Here is a 16,306-nt window from a genome sequence, read left to right on the forward strand (position 1 = left end):
TGGTATAATACTCCCTTAGCATGGGAGTGGTCCGGGGTTCGATTCCCCGCGAGTCCATGTCTTTTTGTTTTTGCCGAGTCAATCCTCACTCAGTTACAAGTCAATCGAGTGTGATCGATGGGACTGTTTTGCACAGTACAGTTTTACTTCTGCCCCTGGCGTCGCGGGGCTAGTTTTGTGGTAAATATAGGGGTCATGGTCTATGAATTTTCAGACTCAAGTCTAGCATCTAATGCCCTCCCTTTTTTCACGTTCTATGTCTATCCAGACACCAATGGCAAAATATTCTGCACTCCCCCATTACACCTGTGCCCAGATATCTTGAGCCGTCAGAAGTGTGCTCAACACCATGGTCGATCCAACCACCACGTCGCCGGTGGGCATCCAGCCCAGAAGCTCCAGCGGAATGAGCATATCACAGAGCTCTACCACAATCTGCTTAACCCGAACAGAAGACGGAGTCGCCTTGGTCGGGTTAATCTTCTCCGACACAGCCTTCTGGTTCTTTTTCTGTCCATTCTTCTTGACAGGCTTCTCCGCGGGGCCGAAAAGCAGCGCCCAAAGAGCCCCGGCAACAGAGAAAGCAAGCGCATAGAACCAGAAGGTATTAGCCTGGTCCATCACACGGTCATGCCAGGGGACGGCGTAGACACCCATTGCATGAAGCTAGTGAACTTGTTCAGTGGGCAATCACGGGGGACGAAGTGGTGGGTGCAACAGTACCAGAGTCAAGTCCTCGAGGACAAAGTAGAGACCAAAGCAAGTGGACTGGGCTAGTTCCAGCAGTCCGGCGACAGAAGTGAAGCCGTCCTTACCCAGTAATGCAATCATGTGCTGGAAGGAGTCGATGAACCCGAAGAAACGGAAGTACCGCCGTGCTATACAGCAGTCCCGGTGTCAGTAGGTACGACAGCTTAACAAAGCACGTCTTAACTATTCAGTGATCGACTCCAACTTACACAACGCCAATTGTAGCTTAACTGTCGTCAATTGCACGGCCAAGGCACTGCCTACAGTGAGTGCAGCGACGACCTGCGACACGCATTGAATCAGCCGAAGGGTCTTTTCAAGGCCGGCGCCCGATTTGACAAAGCGGGAAAATTGTTGAGCCATCACTGCTGCACTGCTTCAATCTCGAGGAAAGGGGATTTGTGTGTCAAAAGGCTGGGGAGCGGGCTGATTTCCACCTCCACAGGGCTTGCACTAACAATATTGCTTATTCAGCCTTTGCATCGAGCAACGAGTTTATACAGATTGAAATAAATTAAACTGGAATAATCTATGTCCGCATATTGGTCGCCGTTTGGATCTCCATTGTATTGTTCTGTGGCTGTGTTATACCGTGGATTGGGAGAGACATACATCCATAGAGTATTAGGTACAGTACAGAGGAATCTTGAACTATCTTACATTACACAGTAAGAGATGGATAATTCAATATGGTCAAGCTTGCAAAATAACAGGGATATATGAGTTCATTAGCTATGCACTGCGAGCAGATTCATTACACCACTCGACAATATTTCCGCTCTATCGCCCTTTGCCGCCCGAAATATCCTGTCCCAGACGATATCCACCGACCTTCTCCCACTCAACCTTTTGCCGGGTAATGGGGAGCTGCCGGCGGAGACCCTTGAAAACACCCTCGGAGGTCTGGACAAACGCCCGGCTCAGCGCTTCCTGGTAATCGCGCTCCGCTGCAGCGATCCGCGAGACAATAGACTCGGCGGACAGACTGGGAATGGAGACCTGGATTGGCTTCGTAGTGTTGAGTGCCACATTGCCGTCTTCGTAATAGTGTACATCGACGTGGATGTTGCCCGTCAAGGTAGAGGACGAGGAGGAGACGGGAAGTTGGTAGATTGCGCGGAAACGACCGTTCCTATTGTGAGAGAACATTAGTTTCCGAGGTATTATCCACAGAGATTGTGACTATTCACCAGAAGTTGTTGGGAGAGTATCGGTTGGCAACCAAGAGAATAGCAACGGCCGAGTCATTCTCAATGGGGTAGACGCCATATGAGCAGTTGGGGTAGTGTTCGCGGGCATGGGCACCGAACGACTTGAGCAGCGATTTGCTATACCTGGTAAGCAACTTCCTAGTACAACCGCCATTGACTCTTACATCAAATCCGCATTCGTCGACTCCAAAGGGTATGATTGTGCCGCAGAGGCCGTCTATTCCGATGATCCCAATCCATTAGTCTTCGTGCTGTTCTATTCGGGTCGGATGAAACATACCTGTGTGCTATGGTCAACCTCAAAGGAGGTCTGGCTTTCCGGATCAAAGTATCGATTATCTTCGAGCTCGTTGAATGCGCTGACGATAACCTTCCCAACAACGTCAGCTTTTACCAAGACACCACACTTGCAGTGCAACCTACCTCCTGGCTTGATCCCGGCAATTTCACCGTTGTGAGCTGCGTCTCATTGTACCGCTTGAATGCGGGGAGGAGAGATGGAATAATATCGTCGCCGTCAGAAGTCAAAGATTGCACGTCTAATCAAGAGGGTAATCAGCAACGCCATTCGTGAACCGCTCAGGGTTGCGGAGACGGAGGACAGTGTATCGCAACGAGGGCGAGGGCAATTTACCGGCGACGACATCGGCGAGCTAAACGAAAAAAAAAAACATGTCAGCGATCATTAATCTTGAGGTGAAGGATGACCAGCGGGGGTTCATGGATTGTTGACATGCATACCTCTCCGGGCGGGGCACCCTCGATGAAGGAGGACGCCAGTTCAACAGTGGAAGACATGGCGCAGGAGGAAGTGTTAAAGAATCAAGACACGTAAATCACGCGAGAGGAGCACAATTGCAAGCAGAGTTGGAGGCAGCTCAGGGTGATTGTGGAGTCTGCGGAGAGAACCAGACCTGTCGGAGGCGGAGAGCGATAAGCACGTGGCCTCGAGGGGAACAACATCTTATAGATCAGTCTACGGAGTACGAGAGTCGATTGATAAGCCGTAAGTCATGTTGAACAATACAATGTTAATTGAGGCAATTGAAAAAAACGCTTAACTAACGAGTGTGTGTATCTTGAACTGTCAAACCCAACGCCATGCCATGCCCTTCAACCCCAAAACAAGCCAAAGAAAGGAACCAATATACCAAAGACTCCGTTAGACCAAATAATAACATAACGTATCCAAAGACCCTCAATCAATGCTCATATTCATAAAGCCATCGCTGGCTTCGGTCATTCCCTGGAGACCGACACGTTTCACACCTCCAGTATGAGGGTTCACTCGACTGCCAGATTCAGTACTGAGTCGCTCAGAGAAGGGTGCACCAAGACCTGGCTTTGGCGGCGGCCCCCAGATGTTCGGGCCCATATCATTGACATGATGGGAGTGGGTCATCACTGGACTGCTCTGAGCGCTCACGCTAGGCGAAACAGCCCGGCGTTTGAAAAGATTAGGATCGAAGTCATCGTCACGACGCCGCTTGCGACAGATCTCTCCAATACTTGGCATTCCAGGGGCATGAGGAGTGGAAGAGCGGGACCGTGGTTTGCATGAACTCGCAGTGACAGAGCCGATGGTCGTGGAGGGAGTCATATCCATGCATACATCGTCATCTGCCACAGACGAGGGCCCTCCCTGACGGACCGGGGGCGGGGTGCGATATCGTCCATCGAAGGAGTTCCAGAATTCAACGCCGCCAGAATGGCGACTAGCTTGTATACCAAAAGTGTCCGTATGCGGTGCGTCCGTTTCCGTCTTGACGATGGGATCCTCGGTCGATGCCAGGTCAAAGGAGGAAGGTTGCAATGATGGGAGCCCGCTTACTGCGGGGGTAGGTTCTGGCTCAGTGTCGCGGACCTGCCGGACAACTTCCGCCTCCCGTTTCATGTCGCTATCAACCGGCGCACCCTCTTCCATAAGAGCGGCACGAATGCGTGCAAAGGTCTTGGTTTTGGGCTGTGACAAAAGTTAGCTTGGTAAACGACCGTAGCACAGATAACTCGACTTACAAGTAAGCTTCCACGCCGAGTCACCGCGCGACGGATTACTCCTAGTGGACCGCCACCCTCCGAGTGCGGTGTCGGGTTTGGGCTTCTGCTTCGAGTTCCGTGACTCTCGTTATCATCGCTCTGATCGGACAAACGCAGGTCGCGCGTACCGAAGCTAAGGCTCTCTCTCCGCGAATGCGCAGCGTGCCGCGGGGCAAAATAGCCTCCTGTAGAGTGCTCGACGCTTTTCATGATGGGTGGAGAGTGGGGGGCAGGACTGGGCTTCGAACTGTTCCTGCTGCCGCTGCTGGAGCTGTGATGACTGCGGCCTTTACGAAAGCGCGCGCGTTGGAAACTCATCAGGCTGGCGGCGGCTTGTGAATACCCTCCCATCCACTCGTTGCCCGGGCTCTGCAAGTTGCTGGCAAACGGACTTGGCCCATTGATGCGCGTCGGCTGCGGCGTATTGATCATCATCTCGTCGCGGTCACCCATCGCCTCATCTTCCTCACTACTACTCGTGTCCGACTCAATCATATTTACGCTCGACATGGAGCTGGATATGGCGTTACGGTCCGCCGGACCCGAGGTTGAGAAAGGTGGAACGGAGGTCGTTCCCGGTGATCCGCGCCGCTGGGGTATCGGCATGCCCCGCCCTCCGACGGTGGGCGACGAATCCGGGGACGACTCAGCGAGAGTGGAATGGTGGAGGTTTGTACAAGCGCGCGAGAAATCAAGACCCCGGGATCGTCGAGGGAGAACGGATCCTGGCGATCCGTAGATATGCGATGGGTCGAGTTTAGGGGAGAGAGGTGCGCAGTTCGCAAGTGATGGTGACACGGCGGGTTTAGATAACGACAAAGTGGAGTGAGATACACTTGATCGCCGAGGAGTAGCAGGCAGGGAGGGGATCGCATTATCGTCCTTGTTTGGTGGGCGACTGAGATCGCCGGCACAAGGTTGGAGGACGGAAGTAGGCCTGGACGCATCGGATAAAGAGCGTGACTTGGGTGAGCGTGTCGGTTCTGGTTGAGCCATATCGGATTGAGGTTGAGATAACTGCTGACTGAGTTTGCTCTCGAATCCATGAGCCGATGTACTGCGCCCCGGCGCTGGAGGTCGTACTTGCGCCATATTCAATCTTCAGTCACTTTGGGTCGGGTTTCGCGACACAGAGCAAGGGCGGGCAACGAAGGGCATAATTCACCGGCACCAACGCTGAAAACTGGAATTTCCACCACGACGATGGCGGAAAAGCGCATGCGTCGTGCTTTTAGCAGGAAAGACCCAGCACTCGAATTCGTCTGAAGTCTACATCACATCGCAGGTTGCTGGCTCCGAGCGGCTAGATCAGATGATACACGCTAAACCCAATTTGGACAGATAAGCCGACAGACACCTGAGGTTCAGATCCTGATATCTCTTCCCCCATCTACTCCGTACGAACGTGCCACAGATGCTCTTACATGATGAAAAACACCTACGGGATTTCCTGCACTGTTTGACACACGAACATATATTTATAGGCTAACAAGCTATCCTAGAGAAATATAAGAACAAACGAGCGTTTATAGTTTCTTCGCTCTTGGTTGCATGAAACATAGAGGGTACTGTGTACATTCCCATCCTCGCCTCACGCCAGACTCATGGCATTGCTGATTGGAACCACATACCATTCCCAATCATTACAATGCTTCTGTATGGTGGATCCCTTGAGTAGGTCTGAATCTCGTGTTTGCCATAACCTGGTGATCACGGCCCGTGTTCGGGCAATGTTCGAGATTGTTGAATCGGCCATTGTGGCCAAAGAGCGTAGCACGATTGCTCGACCGGATCCTGACTCGGTCCCAGACTCTGAAAAAATCTCGTCATCAGAAGGATCAAGCTCCACGGCTGCCACAAACACCGGCCATGTAACGTTGACCAGTTGTCCACGCCCAAGAAGGTCGGATATGAGTCGCAGGATCTGGCGCACATAGCCTTTCACCAGAGGTGTAGTAGGGCTCGCCCCATACAACGCACAATGTAGGTAAAGTACAGCAGCCAGACGCTTGGAATCTGCAACCAATGCGAGGTCCTCGTCGTTGCCTTCTCCCACTTCCTGGACCAAGTGCTCTAGCTGACGTTCAAGGGCGGCTGCACGCATGGAAAATGATGATTTGTCCTCTTCAGACGTATTCTGCCTCCTCGTTCGACTCATATCTGTGATCTTGGCCAAGACTGAAACCAACTCGGGGCTGCATCCCATCCAGAGATCGATGTTGCGCTCATCCGGTCTCCAATAGTCGGTACCAAACAAGACCTCTTTGGCACAGGCGGTTCGACCCATGACATCTTGGAAGGCGAAGAATTGTTCCCCAAACCTTGTCACCGGATCCGATGAGGCTGCTGTCGATTGCGCCAAGGTCATTTGCTGTTTTCGCCTCAGGCGAATCAAGTCATTGGCGCCTTTGAGATGGATTGTCCATTGTTGATCACACTTGTCCACTATCTCGTACAAACATAACATGATCATAATCACCAGAACTTCAGGATCCATGGAACATGTCAGAGTTCCTTCCGACGCAAGCCGATGACGAAGGTCCCTCAACGCCGCTGATTTGTAACGCAGACCGATAGCACTGTAACTTGGATTAAGTCTTGACCAGTGACATGCCCCCAATGCTTGGATCGCTTTAAAGAGTGTGGGAGAGGCCGAGAGGCAGAAGGGCAAGATCACGGAGGCGAATGGCGATGATAATGTGGAGCTAGCTGCCGTGCGAGGACACACTTGATGGAGATAGTAATCAAATAGCTCTCCATGGCCGGACTTGGATAGCTCTGGGAAAAGTGCAAGAGAAGGGGGTAGACTTTGGTTGAAGTTCGTTGCCACACCATGGAGTTGTGGGAAACGCTGCAACCAGGACCATAGTGGATCATTTCCAGGAGATGATGGGTTTGAGCCTTGAGCAACATGAGCTAACGCATTTAGCTCGTCGAAGTCCACGTTCACTTCATCTGGGTGTTCAAACGTTGAAGAACTGCTGTTTATGAAACCCCAAGAGCTGACATTTGGTACGGGGCACCACTCATTCGTTTCTGAAGAAAGTGAGCCGGGTGTAGATTGAGTTGCATCAGGCCCAGCTTTGCTCCATACACCCGCACGTCCAAAGGCCTTTCCACGACTGACAAATTCCGATTCCCATTTCAGGGTCAGATCTTTCGTGCACGGCAATCCTCTCTCCGAGCAACGTGTGCAGAGAGGCTTTTTGGTGTCACATCGGACACGGCTCGCGCGGCATTCTTTGCAGCCCTCGCGAGACCGGGTCTTCACCGGACCCGTACGGTCTGCAGCTTTTCTTCGTGGCATCCGAGATGTATTTGATGCAGCTTCACATGGTAATGGTGGTATGAATCTACCCGTGAGGTATCTCTCGTACGAGAAGATGAAGTTAAGAGGTTTTGGCTCCACCAGTGGCGGATAAAAAGGTTCTGGCCATTCCGCAGAAATGGCCCGGCAGAATTGACTGACAAATACACATCGACATAGAAAGACGAGATTTTGCCGATATGATTTTTATACGTGAATGGGCTTGTTTTATAAAAATTGGATACCAATGCGCCAGTGTGCGTTTGTTACTGTGGCTTATTACGAGGTCTGGACCAACACTTAATAGTGCATGGCTGACATGGGGTTGGTATTGTTCGCTTTAGAACACATCTCCTAAGCATCCTGCTTCTTTTTCCACTCTGCTGCACATTCTTCGAAAGTAACAAACTCAACGCCATCCTGCTGTTTGAGCCAACTGATCATTCGGTCAATCATCCCTACCACATGGGCCATTCCGCTGGTATCTGGATGAAGAACCAAAGGGAACACGAAGCCTTGTTCGGTATCTCCCTCAATTGACTTTTCGAGAGCCTCACTGTAGAGGAACTCAAATCGCGACTTCCAATTCTGCTCAATGGTGATCGGGCTAACGAATCCATGCGAGTTCTCTGCCGCGGGGAGGTATTGCATCGGAGTCATGTCCTCCATATACCAGTTACAGGGAATTTCCACTAGAGTCTGAGAAGTCCTGGGTTCAGGTGCAGGGAGGGGCTTCATCCAAGTAGAAGCAGACTTGGATGGCGAGAAGTCAATGGACTTGGGCTCTGACATTCGGGGGACAAAATACAGCGCCGAGTCATGATGTGTGAGAGAGGTGTCTGGCCTAAATTAGTATCTTTGTTGACATTAGCGTTCGATTGAACATACCATATAGGAAGCCATACTCCTCGAGCACTTGAATGGTATGCGTTCGCAATTGATATAACGGCGCCCTCCAACCTCGAGGTTTCTGGCCCGTCAGTTCGGTTGCTAGCTGTACACATTTGGCGATGACTTCTCTCTCCTGTGACTCGGTCATTTGACTTGAGCCCTCGTGAGCATACCCATGACAGCCAATTTCAGCACCCGACTGGACGATTGCTTTGGTCTCTTCTGGGAATGACTCCATTGAATGCCCAGGCACAAACCAGGTCACCGAAGAACTAATTCCATGTTTTTTGAAAAGACGCAACAAGCGCGGGACTCCCACTTGAGCTGCAAAGAAGCCACTGCTGTAATCGGCCAGATTTGTTGTGGCTGATGCACCAGTGCCTAGAAAGCCCGACACAGCATCGAAATCCACGGAGAGGAGGATTTGAACTTTGGGGGTGGAGGAAGCTGACATTGTATAAAGATTGAAGATGGGAAGGTTGAGACTTAACGAGTTTAGGGGGAAAAGACCGACGATACCCACGCTTTAATTACTCCGTACTAGTACTCAGAGTAGTCCAATGAACCATCTTGTCGAGATTCCTTTTTACGTGGGAAAAAGTCAAAAGCGGGGGCTTGGTGGGGCTCAGTCATATTCGATGCAAAGCGGAGGGTTAAGTACGGGTGCAGAGGGCTACATAAGGAATGAATATGATACTCTCGGTCCTGACCTGGAGTGAGATCATGAGATGTACCATTTAGATCTCGAACATGATATGAGCCTAGCTCCATCATCATCATCCATGAAAGTGACTTTATTCAGAACAACAGACAACAGGCTCAGCTGTGTCAACCAGACTACTCTTGTTATCCACTTGAGTAGATACGGCAACATCTAAACTAGGGTTTCCTGCGAAGAAGTTGACGGGCTTGAGACCAACCACCATCTTTTCAGACGGCATCACCGGCCAGTCCTCGATTCTCGGATTGTGTGTTGATCCGAATGTATGCCAAATAACAATATCTTCATTTCGCACTGAAGTATCGCAGTCAGGATCGTTCCTCCGTCGAGCAATTGTTGAGCTGATTCCTTCGCCCCCAAGAGACTGCATTGTATGTCTTCCGGCTGGGAAAAACTCATCATCATTGTAACGAGTCACCCAAATCGCGTGCTTTGTGTACTCAGATCGCCTCGCATGAAAAGATTCCGGATGGGCTAGCAGCATCTGGCTATAGCATGGGACAAGTTTGAAACCAACTGGCGTATCGGTGATAGGATTGGTTTTTGCCTCGTTGATGATCTTAAAGGTGCGATTCTTGTTGAAATCAAGATCCAGCCCTCCCTCCACGTCGACGATGCTTGATTTTGTTGTGTAGCCGACTCCGAAAGGATTATGGATAGATGGGTCACCGAAGGGCAAAGGGTGGGACTCTTCAACTTGCAATGAATTTGCAACTCCATCAATCGCAGGATCAATTCGAAGGGAGAATAAGTGCTGATGATACGGTGCAAGTACGCCGGGAGCGACGACAGTCCCGTAGCCAACGTTGTCGCCGATATTGATGGGTGCAGTGGACAAGATTCCGGTGGCTTGAACCTCATAATGAATCGAGGCATCCTGGCCAAAGTGGAAAGCAAAGATATATTCATAATTGCTGACCGTGATGATGGTCTGCAAAACCAGGATACGCGATCTGACCACTACGGCATTGCCTGTTCGAAAATTTGTGTGCTTCCATAAGATCCCATCGTCCTGTTCATGACAGCAGACGACATTAGGCATATTCAGCGGTTCGCCCGATGATGTGTTGTGCCATGCATCAAAATACTTGATCAGCCCAAGGCAATCACACCCAAGTGATAGGTTGTTTGCATTGATCCCAGCACCATCGTTGCCAAGGTCAAATGCTGCTTTGCGTGGGAAAGGAGCCCGAGGGTCACCATAAGGCACAAACATCTCCGACAAAGACAGCCGATAGAAGAGACTGCGACCGTCATACCGAATGTCATGCAATGTGAGACCTTCACGATAGTTGAACCCCACACGCATCGTCCACTTCTCCCAAGTTACCAGGTTTCCCTGCGTCGTGAAGGTCGCACCTTCTGGCTGAACAACCTGGTAAGGCTTGGTAGTTGTGCGAGGCGATGGTCGGATGCTGGGATGGTATTCACTCATAGCACTAGAATGGACCTTGCAGGGGTCATATGGTCGTGCCTCTTGACGCACACGCTCATTCTCAGACGAAGGGAGATGATAGACCTTGGTGACCGTGAGTTGCTCAGAGACCTCTGCACATAAGTCAAGTGGATATGCGTAATAGTTGGCGTCAGGATTATCGAGAAGTCGCATGTAAAACCAGCACTAGCATCTTTGTCAGTCAGAATCGAGACATTGTACACATATACTTACCATGCTCGTCCGCTCCGACATGTCATTCATGCCATCAGTGGCGTAAGCCCACGGCTCAACAACAACCGAGGCGCCTTCAGGGAGCTTCAACTTTTTGATTTCAAGTTGCACCCGCTCGTCTGAGATGCAAGCATTTTCAACGGCCTTCATATAGGCTGAGTCAATGAATGAATGCTTCCCTGTAAGAACCTCTCGATGAACAATGGCATCACGGTTGATATCCACCAGGAGCTCAGTCAGTTCATTTGCTCCATGGTCAGCACGAACAATTACTTGAACAAAGGCGATACGGGCAGGTCGAGAGATATGTGACTGCCCTAGACGTTCTCTCTCCAGGAATGCTATCATCTCCTGCTTGGGCGGTTCTTTCAGAGTGATAACGCGAAAGTTGGGACATTGTCCTTGGAATAACTGTTTCACCGCTTTTGTCGCCTACAATATAGTCAACAGAGCATTCATCTAGGTCAAAATTTGAAGTTATACCTGGATTATTTCCTTGGGGCTGAGAGGATCAAAAGGGTGTGTGTCAGACATCGGGTGTTGGAGATGTGAACGTCGTTGAAACAAAGGGAAGAGTGCAATGGTTATCGAGTCAATATTTGTCTGCCAAAGGCGTTGATGACAAGTTTTATGAGAGATCCGAGATCCTCTAAGATATAAGAATAAGCGAACAGATTGGCTGTCCAGGGCCCAGAAGGTGAAGAATAGCCGGAGTGTTGAATATCTTCGACTCCAAAGGTTAGAGCTGAACTATACCTACTCCGTTTTATCCCGTGCCCCGCAACAGTTCATTTTCTACCCTCCTCCACTGCTTTTCGTCTACAAAGAATCAAGACTTCCACACCTTTCTGGCTTTCCAGCATGACGCTAGTCTCAATACTCCGGAGACCATTGTAACGGGTTGCTGTTTGGTGCTATCGGAGAGAACCGTTGAGAAGCTATTCACATCACGAGTTCAGGAAAACTGCGGTCGTAATTCAAGATCGCTATTCTTGTTTTGACATGGTATCACATGCTGGGGGCTTTGGTGATCAGGCTTCCTTTTAGGTGGATATCTACTTGAATAGGCAGTCTGCCTTCAGTAGTTAATCAACTCTCTCTCTCTCCCGTTGGTCCCAAGAATATTGAGCACCTGGCCCTGAAGGCAGATGGCTGCGGGGGGTTAGCATGGTTACCTGCCTCTGTGATAAGTCTTGGTCAAGGATGAGACAGTTCTGGTCGCTCTCCGCGGCATCAGTAACATGTCTGCGCTGTGCACGCAGTATACCGAGTACCGGCTGGAGATTCGGGAGGAGCACGAGATCGCGAAGATGCCCCTCAATGTACCGGATATCAAGCACTTCCTCACAGCTCGGAACCTCTTCATTGAGTCAATGCGCCCAGGAACACAGGAGGTGGATTGAAAAGATTAAACAATATTTTGAGCGCGGACTGGGAGTGTCCATTGGAAGAGCGAACGAAGCTAGATGATGATCAAAGCTTCTCTGTCGTAGTCCTCCGTAGTCGTAGTAAGCTCCAGCGAAAACTAGACTAGACTAGCCATTGAAGTACAATGTAATCGCTAGCCTTTCCAGCCCGTAGTATCACCATCCCAGTCCCGTCCTTCCCACTGGCAACCTGGCGGCGTTTTGACGAGGTCAAACGCAGGGAGCCAGGTCTCCCTCCAGGGTAGGCCTTTCTATGGGAATAATTACCGCTAGACCACATCAAAAACCAAGGTTCCTGTTTATGGCCTAGGGAGGCCTTATCCCAGTGTATCCCAGTCTGACACTTTCTTCCGACTGGGTTTACGGAACCCAACCCAGAATCTAGAAGACATAGATTAGAAAATTAACGATGACCAAGAATAGGGCACTCTTCGCTGTGATAAACTCACAAAGCCTCGGTCACGAAATTCCAGACTAAGTTGGTGGGGGAGGAAGGCCTTGAGAAGGTGAAGAATAGCTGTTGAATATCTTCGACTCCAAGGGGACCAAGGCTTAGGGCTGAACTATAAACACTATTTGCTAACAGTTATGGTATACAACCAAGACCTACTACTAACTAGTCCCCTGAGATAAGGTCCGATCATAGAATGCAAGTGGGTTGTGTATATTAGGCTGTTTTATCCCGTGCCCCGCATCAGTTCGATTTTTACCCTCGACTCTGACTCTCTGACTCTCCTCGTCAACATGACTTCCACTCGCACCTTTCTGGCCTTCCAGCATGACGCTAGTCTCAATACTCTGGAGACCATTGTAACGGCCGTGTTGCCATTTGATGCCATCGGAGACACCAAACAACTCTTCAAAGATGCCACAGAGGAACACCATGTCATTATCACCGAGAAAACCATTTTCCACCCCCAAGGTGGCGGCCAACCCTCTGATGTGGGCGTGTTGAAGAGCAAATCTGGCACCTTTACTGTATCCGCTGTTCGCATGGACCCCAATGGTCAAGTCCTTCACCTCGGTCTCTTTGACGGGGATTCGGCTTCTAGCTTCAAAGAAGGCGAGACTGTTGAGCAGGCCATTGATGTGGAAAAACGTCTACTGTACTCCCGTTTGCACACTGCAGGCCACGTGCTAGGCGCAGCAGTCCGACATCTATTGGAAAAAGAGGTCGAGAATTTCGACGAACTGAAGGCTTCGCATTTCCCCGACTCGGCGGCATGTGAGTTCCAGGGCTCAATCGATGGCAAATGGAAGGAGCCTATTCAAAAGAGGCTGGATGAGTACGTCGCGGCAAAAATGCCTGTTCAAATCGAATGGTGGGATGAAGAGGATTTCCGCTCGCGTGGACTGGAGCGGTTGATTCCCGATCGTAGCTTGGTGCCAGCAGGAGAAAAGTCGCGTGTCGTCAACATCATCGGGGCTGAAGTGTACCCTTGTGGAGGCACGCATGTCGATACGACCGACCTGTGTGGACCTGTCACAGTGAAGAAGGTCGCGAGGAAGCAAGGCAATTCGCGTGTCAGCTATGTGGTCAAATGAGGCTGGACAGATTTGTGGTGCCATCTAGACAGACAGAAGGGTGATATAGAAGAAACCTCCCGATAGACAAAAGAGCATAATTGGCGTGTCCTCAGTTTGAGCGGCATTCTTCACTTCGGCAATGTGATAAGGGTTCTACGGTAATGGGAGAGCAAGAACGACATTGTTTCTCTTTCATAGCTCTTGGGACGAGACTACGACAGCCAAATATTCTCTGACAAAGCAACAGAGTATGCTGGGCCGAAAGAATTGTATAGGTATTTAGAGACAAATTTCAGGTCGATCTGGATGGCTCCGTCTCTTGGAGTTGATAGACTTCCTCCGACGAGGTGCCAGAACGCGGAATAAAGGGTCGCGCGACGGCCTCTTCATCATCCAGCTTAGAAAAGCCGTCCGGTCCAGCAAGATCGGCTTTATCATAGGGAACATCGCACATGACGGACCGCAGTGGCGGATAGTAGCGGCGGTATGAGAACCAGGCTATCAGCATACCCAAGAGACCGCCACAGGTCACATCATATACATCATGTCGATAATCCGCTAATCGGGAACAAGCGACCATTAGCGCGCACAATAATGGGAAGAATGCGAGTAGACAGCGGCCAAGGTCGGTGCGAGGTCGGAAGACATGCATTTGACCACAGAAGAAGCTGTTCGTCATCGTTAGATCAGGTCTCCCGCCGTGCATCCGAAGCACTTACAGATATAGATAGCCAAAACCTCCAAATGAGAAGCTGCTATGGCCACTAGGGAAGCTCCGCCATCCCTCTTGTAAGATATGTTGATTGGTTTCTGTGCAGACGGTCCATGCGACCAGCGCATTCTTTGATGTGCCTCGAGCGGGTTTGCAGCGCGACAATAGGTCAGGACGTGGTCTTCCCACCGCATTTTTTATGATGTCCGTCAACAATGAGGTCAACATCAGAGCCACGAATAGTCCGAGTACCGTCACTTGCGTCTTTTGCACACCCGCGCGAACCAATGCGGACCAAGCGAGGATGATGAGGAAAGGAATCAAGCCGGCGAAAACGACAGACCACACTATTATATCACGTCAGAATCAAGAGAATCATAGGGGTGGGCAATTGACTTACAAACAGGAACTCGTTCGTGGACAGCAAACGGGTACTGAATGGCTCTGTTATCTAGCGAAAACATGCGATGGAACGGGTTCACGAATAATTGGATCTATTTGACCGTCAGAATTCTCAATTGCTTCCACAATAGTACCTAAGCTTACCAGTACCCATCCCGCTACTACAAATCCCAGCGCGACATAGTCGGCGGCATAGGAGCGTTGTGCAAAGCGGGCTGCAGCTCCAGCAAGCCCCACGCGTTGTAGGATTGGAGTCGACCCATTCCCAAAACCATTGTGAGGCATTTTGCGCAAATCCCAAGGCTTAGGGACGATCACCGGGACATGTCGAGAAGTTGCGGAGTTGAAGTTGACACTCGAGACGGGGAAGCACAGACGTACACAGACCACGTCACCGCCTCGACCCCAAGTTACTGACAGACTTGCTGCTCACTTTTCTTCTCCCTCACCTTCGCTCAACATGGCCGACGAAAGCCAACAACGAGCCGTGAACACGGCATTCGCACCCCCGCCTCCTTTATGGAAACACTTTACGCGCGAGAATCTCGACAAGCTGGACAAAATCAAAGCCGAAGCTTCCAAGGGCGAAGATGGACGGCCGAATAAGAAGAAGCACTGGACTTCAGCGGAATTGCGCGCTCTGGAATTGCCTTCAGAGCTCCGGTACCTCGTGCCGCCCGGTATGCCTGAGGGGCAATACAGTGTCTTTGGCGAGTTGCAGACCGTTCGTTCCCAGCACCGAAGCTCTGCATTCGACAGTACTGACTCTAGACTAGCTATCGACGACATTGCCATCATTACAAGAACAAGGAATCGAACAGCTCTACCCAGAACCCTCCACCGACGCAGAACAGGATTCCTCACAGCCCTCACCTCCTCTCAACCACGCATACTACCTCCTCAAGATCAGCAAGTCCCTGCTGCTTAACTTCTTAGAGTTTGTCGGCATACTATCGGTAGCGCCAGAGCAATTTGAGGCTAAGGTCGAAGATCTGCGCAACCTGTTCATCAACGCGCACCATCTTCTCAACCTTTACCGTCCCCATCAAGCCCGCGAATCACTCATCATGATGATGGAGGAGCAGCTCAAACACAGTCAAGAAGAGATAAACCAAATGGATAAGGTCAAGGCCGAGGTTGAGGGCGTCCTTGAGCAGTTACAAGCGGAGGGCCTAAGTGCAGCTAGGTCGAATAATGACAGTGACCAAGCCAAAGCGCTGAAAGAAAAGGCCGATGCACACTCTCGGTTGATCTGGGAATTGCTGGACCAGGAAGACTGAAATGGACAACGCGTCGGTTTTCAAAAATCCGATGATCGACTCCTCCGAATACAAATCATATCTCTCTGAGATTGAGACTGAGCCCGGCACAGAAGAAAGCAGAAGCGAAGACATATGCATATCCAATTCGATCACCCTCGGAGTCTCGACAAAGCTCCTTTGGAAATTGGTTACCATTGCCAAATCAAGGCCCCTGTCATGTCATGTTCACTGGCGTGGGCTTCATATCGTCCCCTGCAAACATGTACTGGATTACCCAAAACGCCGGGTATTGAGGTCGATGAGGCAGCGACCAGCTATTGCCACCAGATCCTCATGAAGCACATTGAAACACGTCAGGTCGACTGTCTCGATCAATTCCGCTCCCCTGAG

General features: G+C 50.6%; 10 protein-coding genes across 10 annotated transcripts; 3 read left to right on the forward strand and 7 right to left on the reverse strand.

Annotated features, from left to right (window-relative positions):
* Positions 1 to 300: 300 nt before the first annotated feature.
* On the reverse strand, positions 301 to 1,113 carry N7515_007648 (PEX11 domain protein; the record flags this gene model as incomplete). The annotated part of the gene is made up of 3 exons (XM_056668392.1): positions 301 to 666; positions 724 to 878; positions 960 to 1,113. The coding sequence occupies 3 exons, from the start codon at positions 1,111 to 1,113 to the stop codon at positions 301 to 303; spliced, it is 675 nt and encodes a 224-aa protein (XP_056518222.1).
* Positions 1,114 to 1,530: 417 nt separating this feature from the next.
* Positions 1,531 to 2,759, reverse strand: N7515_007649 (F-actin-capping protein subunit alpha; the record flags this gene model as incomplete). The annotated part of the gene is made up of 7 exons (XM_056668393.1): positions 1,531 to 1,882; positions 1,941 to 2,078; positions 2,126 to 2,178; positions 2,242 to 2,331; positions 2,385 to 2,500; positions 2,596 to 2,614; positions 2,703 to 2,759. The coding sequence occupies 7 exons, from the start codon at positions 2,757 to 2,759 to the stop codon at positions 1,531 to 1,533; spliced, it is 825 nt and encodes a 274-aa protein (XP_056518223.1).
* Positions 2,760 to 3,159: 400 nt separating this feature from the next.
* On the reverse strand, positions 3,160 to 5,090 carry N7515_007650 (uncharacterized protein; the record flags this gene model as incomplete). The annotated part of the gene is made up of 2 exons (XM_056668394.1): positions 3,160 to 3,924; positions 3,978 to 5,090. The coding sequence occupies 2 exons, from the start codon at positions 5,088 to 5,090 to the stop codon at positions 3,160 to 3,162; spliced, it is 1,878 nt and encodes a 625-aa protein (XP_056518224.1).
* Positions 5,091 to 5,589: 499 nt separating this feature from the next.
* On the reverse strand, positions 5,590 to 7,305 carry N7515_007651 (Zn(II)2Cys6 transcription factor; the record flags this gene model as incomplete). Its single annotated transcript, XM_056668395.1, has 1 exon — positions 5,590 to 7,305. One exon carries the CDS (start codon positions 7,303 to 7,305, stop codon positions 5,590 to 5,592), a length of 1,716 nt encoding a protein of 571 aa, XP_056518225.1.
* A 354-nt stretch (positions 7,306 to 7,659) lies between these two features.
* Positions 7,660 to 8,650, reverse strand: N7515_007652 (polysaccharide deacetylase family protein; the record flags this gene model as incomplete). Its single annotated transcript, XM_056668396.1, has 2 exons — positions 7,660 to 8,144; positions 8,194 to 8,650. 2 exons carry the CDS (start codon positions 8,648 to 8,650, stop codon positions 7,660 to 7,662), a joined length of 942 nt encoding a protein of 313 aa, XP_056518226.1.
* A 340-nt stretch (positions 8,651 to 8,990) lies between these two features.
* Positions 8,991 to 11,120, reverse strand: N7515_007653 (amine oxidase; the record flags this gene model as incomplete). The annotated part of the gene is made up of 3 exons (XM_056668397.1): positions 8,991 to 10,538; positions 10,587 to 11,018; positions 11,070 to 11,120. 3 exons carry the CDS (start codon positions 11,118 to 11,120, stop codon positions 8,991 to 8,993), a joined length of 2,031 nt encoding a protein of 676 aa, XP_056518227.1.
* Positions 11,121 to 11,734: 614 nt separating this feature from the next.
* Positions 11,735 to 11,989, forward strand: N7515_007654 (uncharacterized protein; the record flags this gene model as incomplete). The annotated part of the gene is made up of 2 exons (XM_056668398.1): positions 11,735 to 11,747; positions 11,799 to 11,989. 2 exons carry the CDS (start codon positions 11,735 to 11,737, stop codon positions 11,987 to 11,989), a joined length of 204 nt encoding a protein of 67 aa, XP_056518228.1.
* Positions 11,990 to 12,757: 768 nt separating this feature from the next.
* N7515_007655 (putative alanine--tRNA ligase) lies at positions 12,758 to 13,558 on the forward strand (the record flags this gene model as incomplete). Its single annotated transcript, XM_056668399.1, has 1 exon — positions 12,758 to 13,558. One exon carries the CDS (start codon positions 12,758 to 12,760, stop codon positions 13,556 to 13,558), a length of 801 nt encoding a protein of 266 aa, XP_056518229.1.
* Positions 13,559 to 13,832: 274 nt separating this feature from the next.
* N7515_007656 (phosphatase PAP2 family protein) lies at positions 13,833 to 14,939 on the reverse strand (the record flags this gene model as incomplete). The annotated part of the gene is made up of 4 exons (XM_056668400.1): positions 13,833 to 14,208; positions 14,260 to 14,599; positions 14,653 to 14,746; positions 14,799 to 14,939. The coding sequence occupies 4 exons, from the start codon at positions 14,937 to 14,939 to the stop codon at positions 13,833 to 13,835; spliced, it is 951 nt and encodes a 316-aa protein (XP_056518230.1).
* Positions 14,940 to 15,114: 175 nt separating this feature from the next.
* med7 (mediator complex subunit MED7) lies at positions 15,115 to 15,934 on the forward strand (the record flags this gene model as incomplete). Its single annotated transcript, XM_056668401.1, has 2 exons — positions 15,115 to 15,378; positions 15,431 to 15,934. 2 exons carry the CDS (start codon positions 15,115 to 15,117, stop codon positions 15,932 to 15,934), a joined length of 768 nt encoding a protein of 255 aa, XP_056518231.1.
* Positions 15,935 to 16,306: the final 372 nt, after the last annotated feature.

This window comes from Penicillium bovifimosum (assembly GCF_028826915.1).
Source record: "Penicillium bovifimosum strain IBT 22155 chromosome Unknown utg000006l_segment0_segment0, whole genome shotgun sequence".
In the NCBI taxonomy this organism is placed as follows: Eukaryota; Fungi; Ascomycota; class Eurotiomycetes; order Eurotiales; family Aspergillaceae; genus Penicillium; species Penicillium bovifimosum.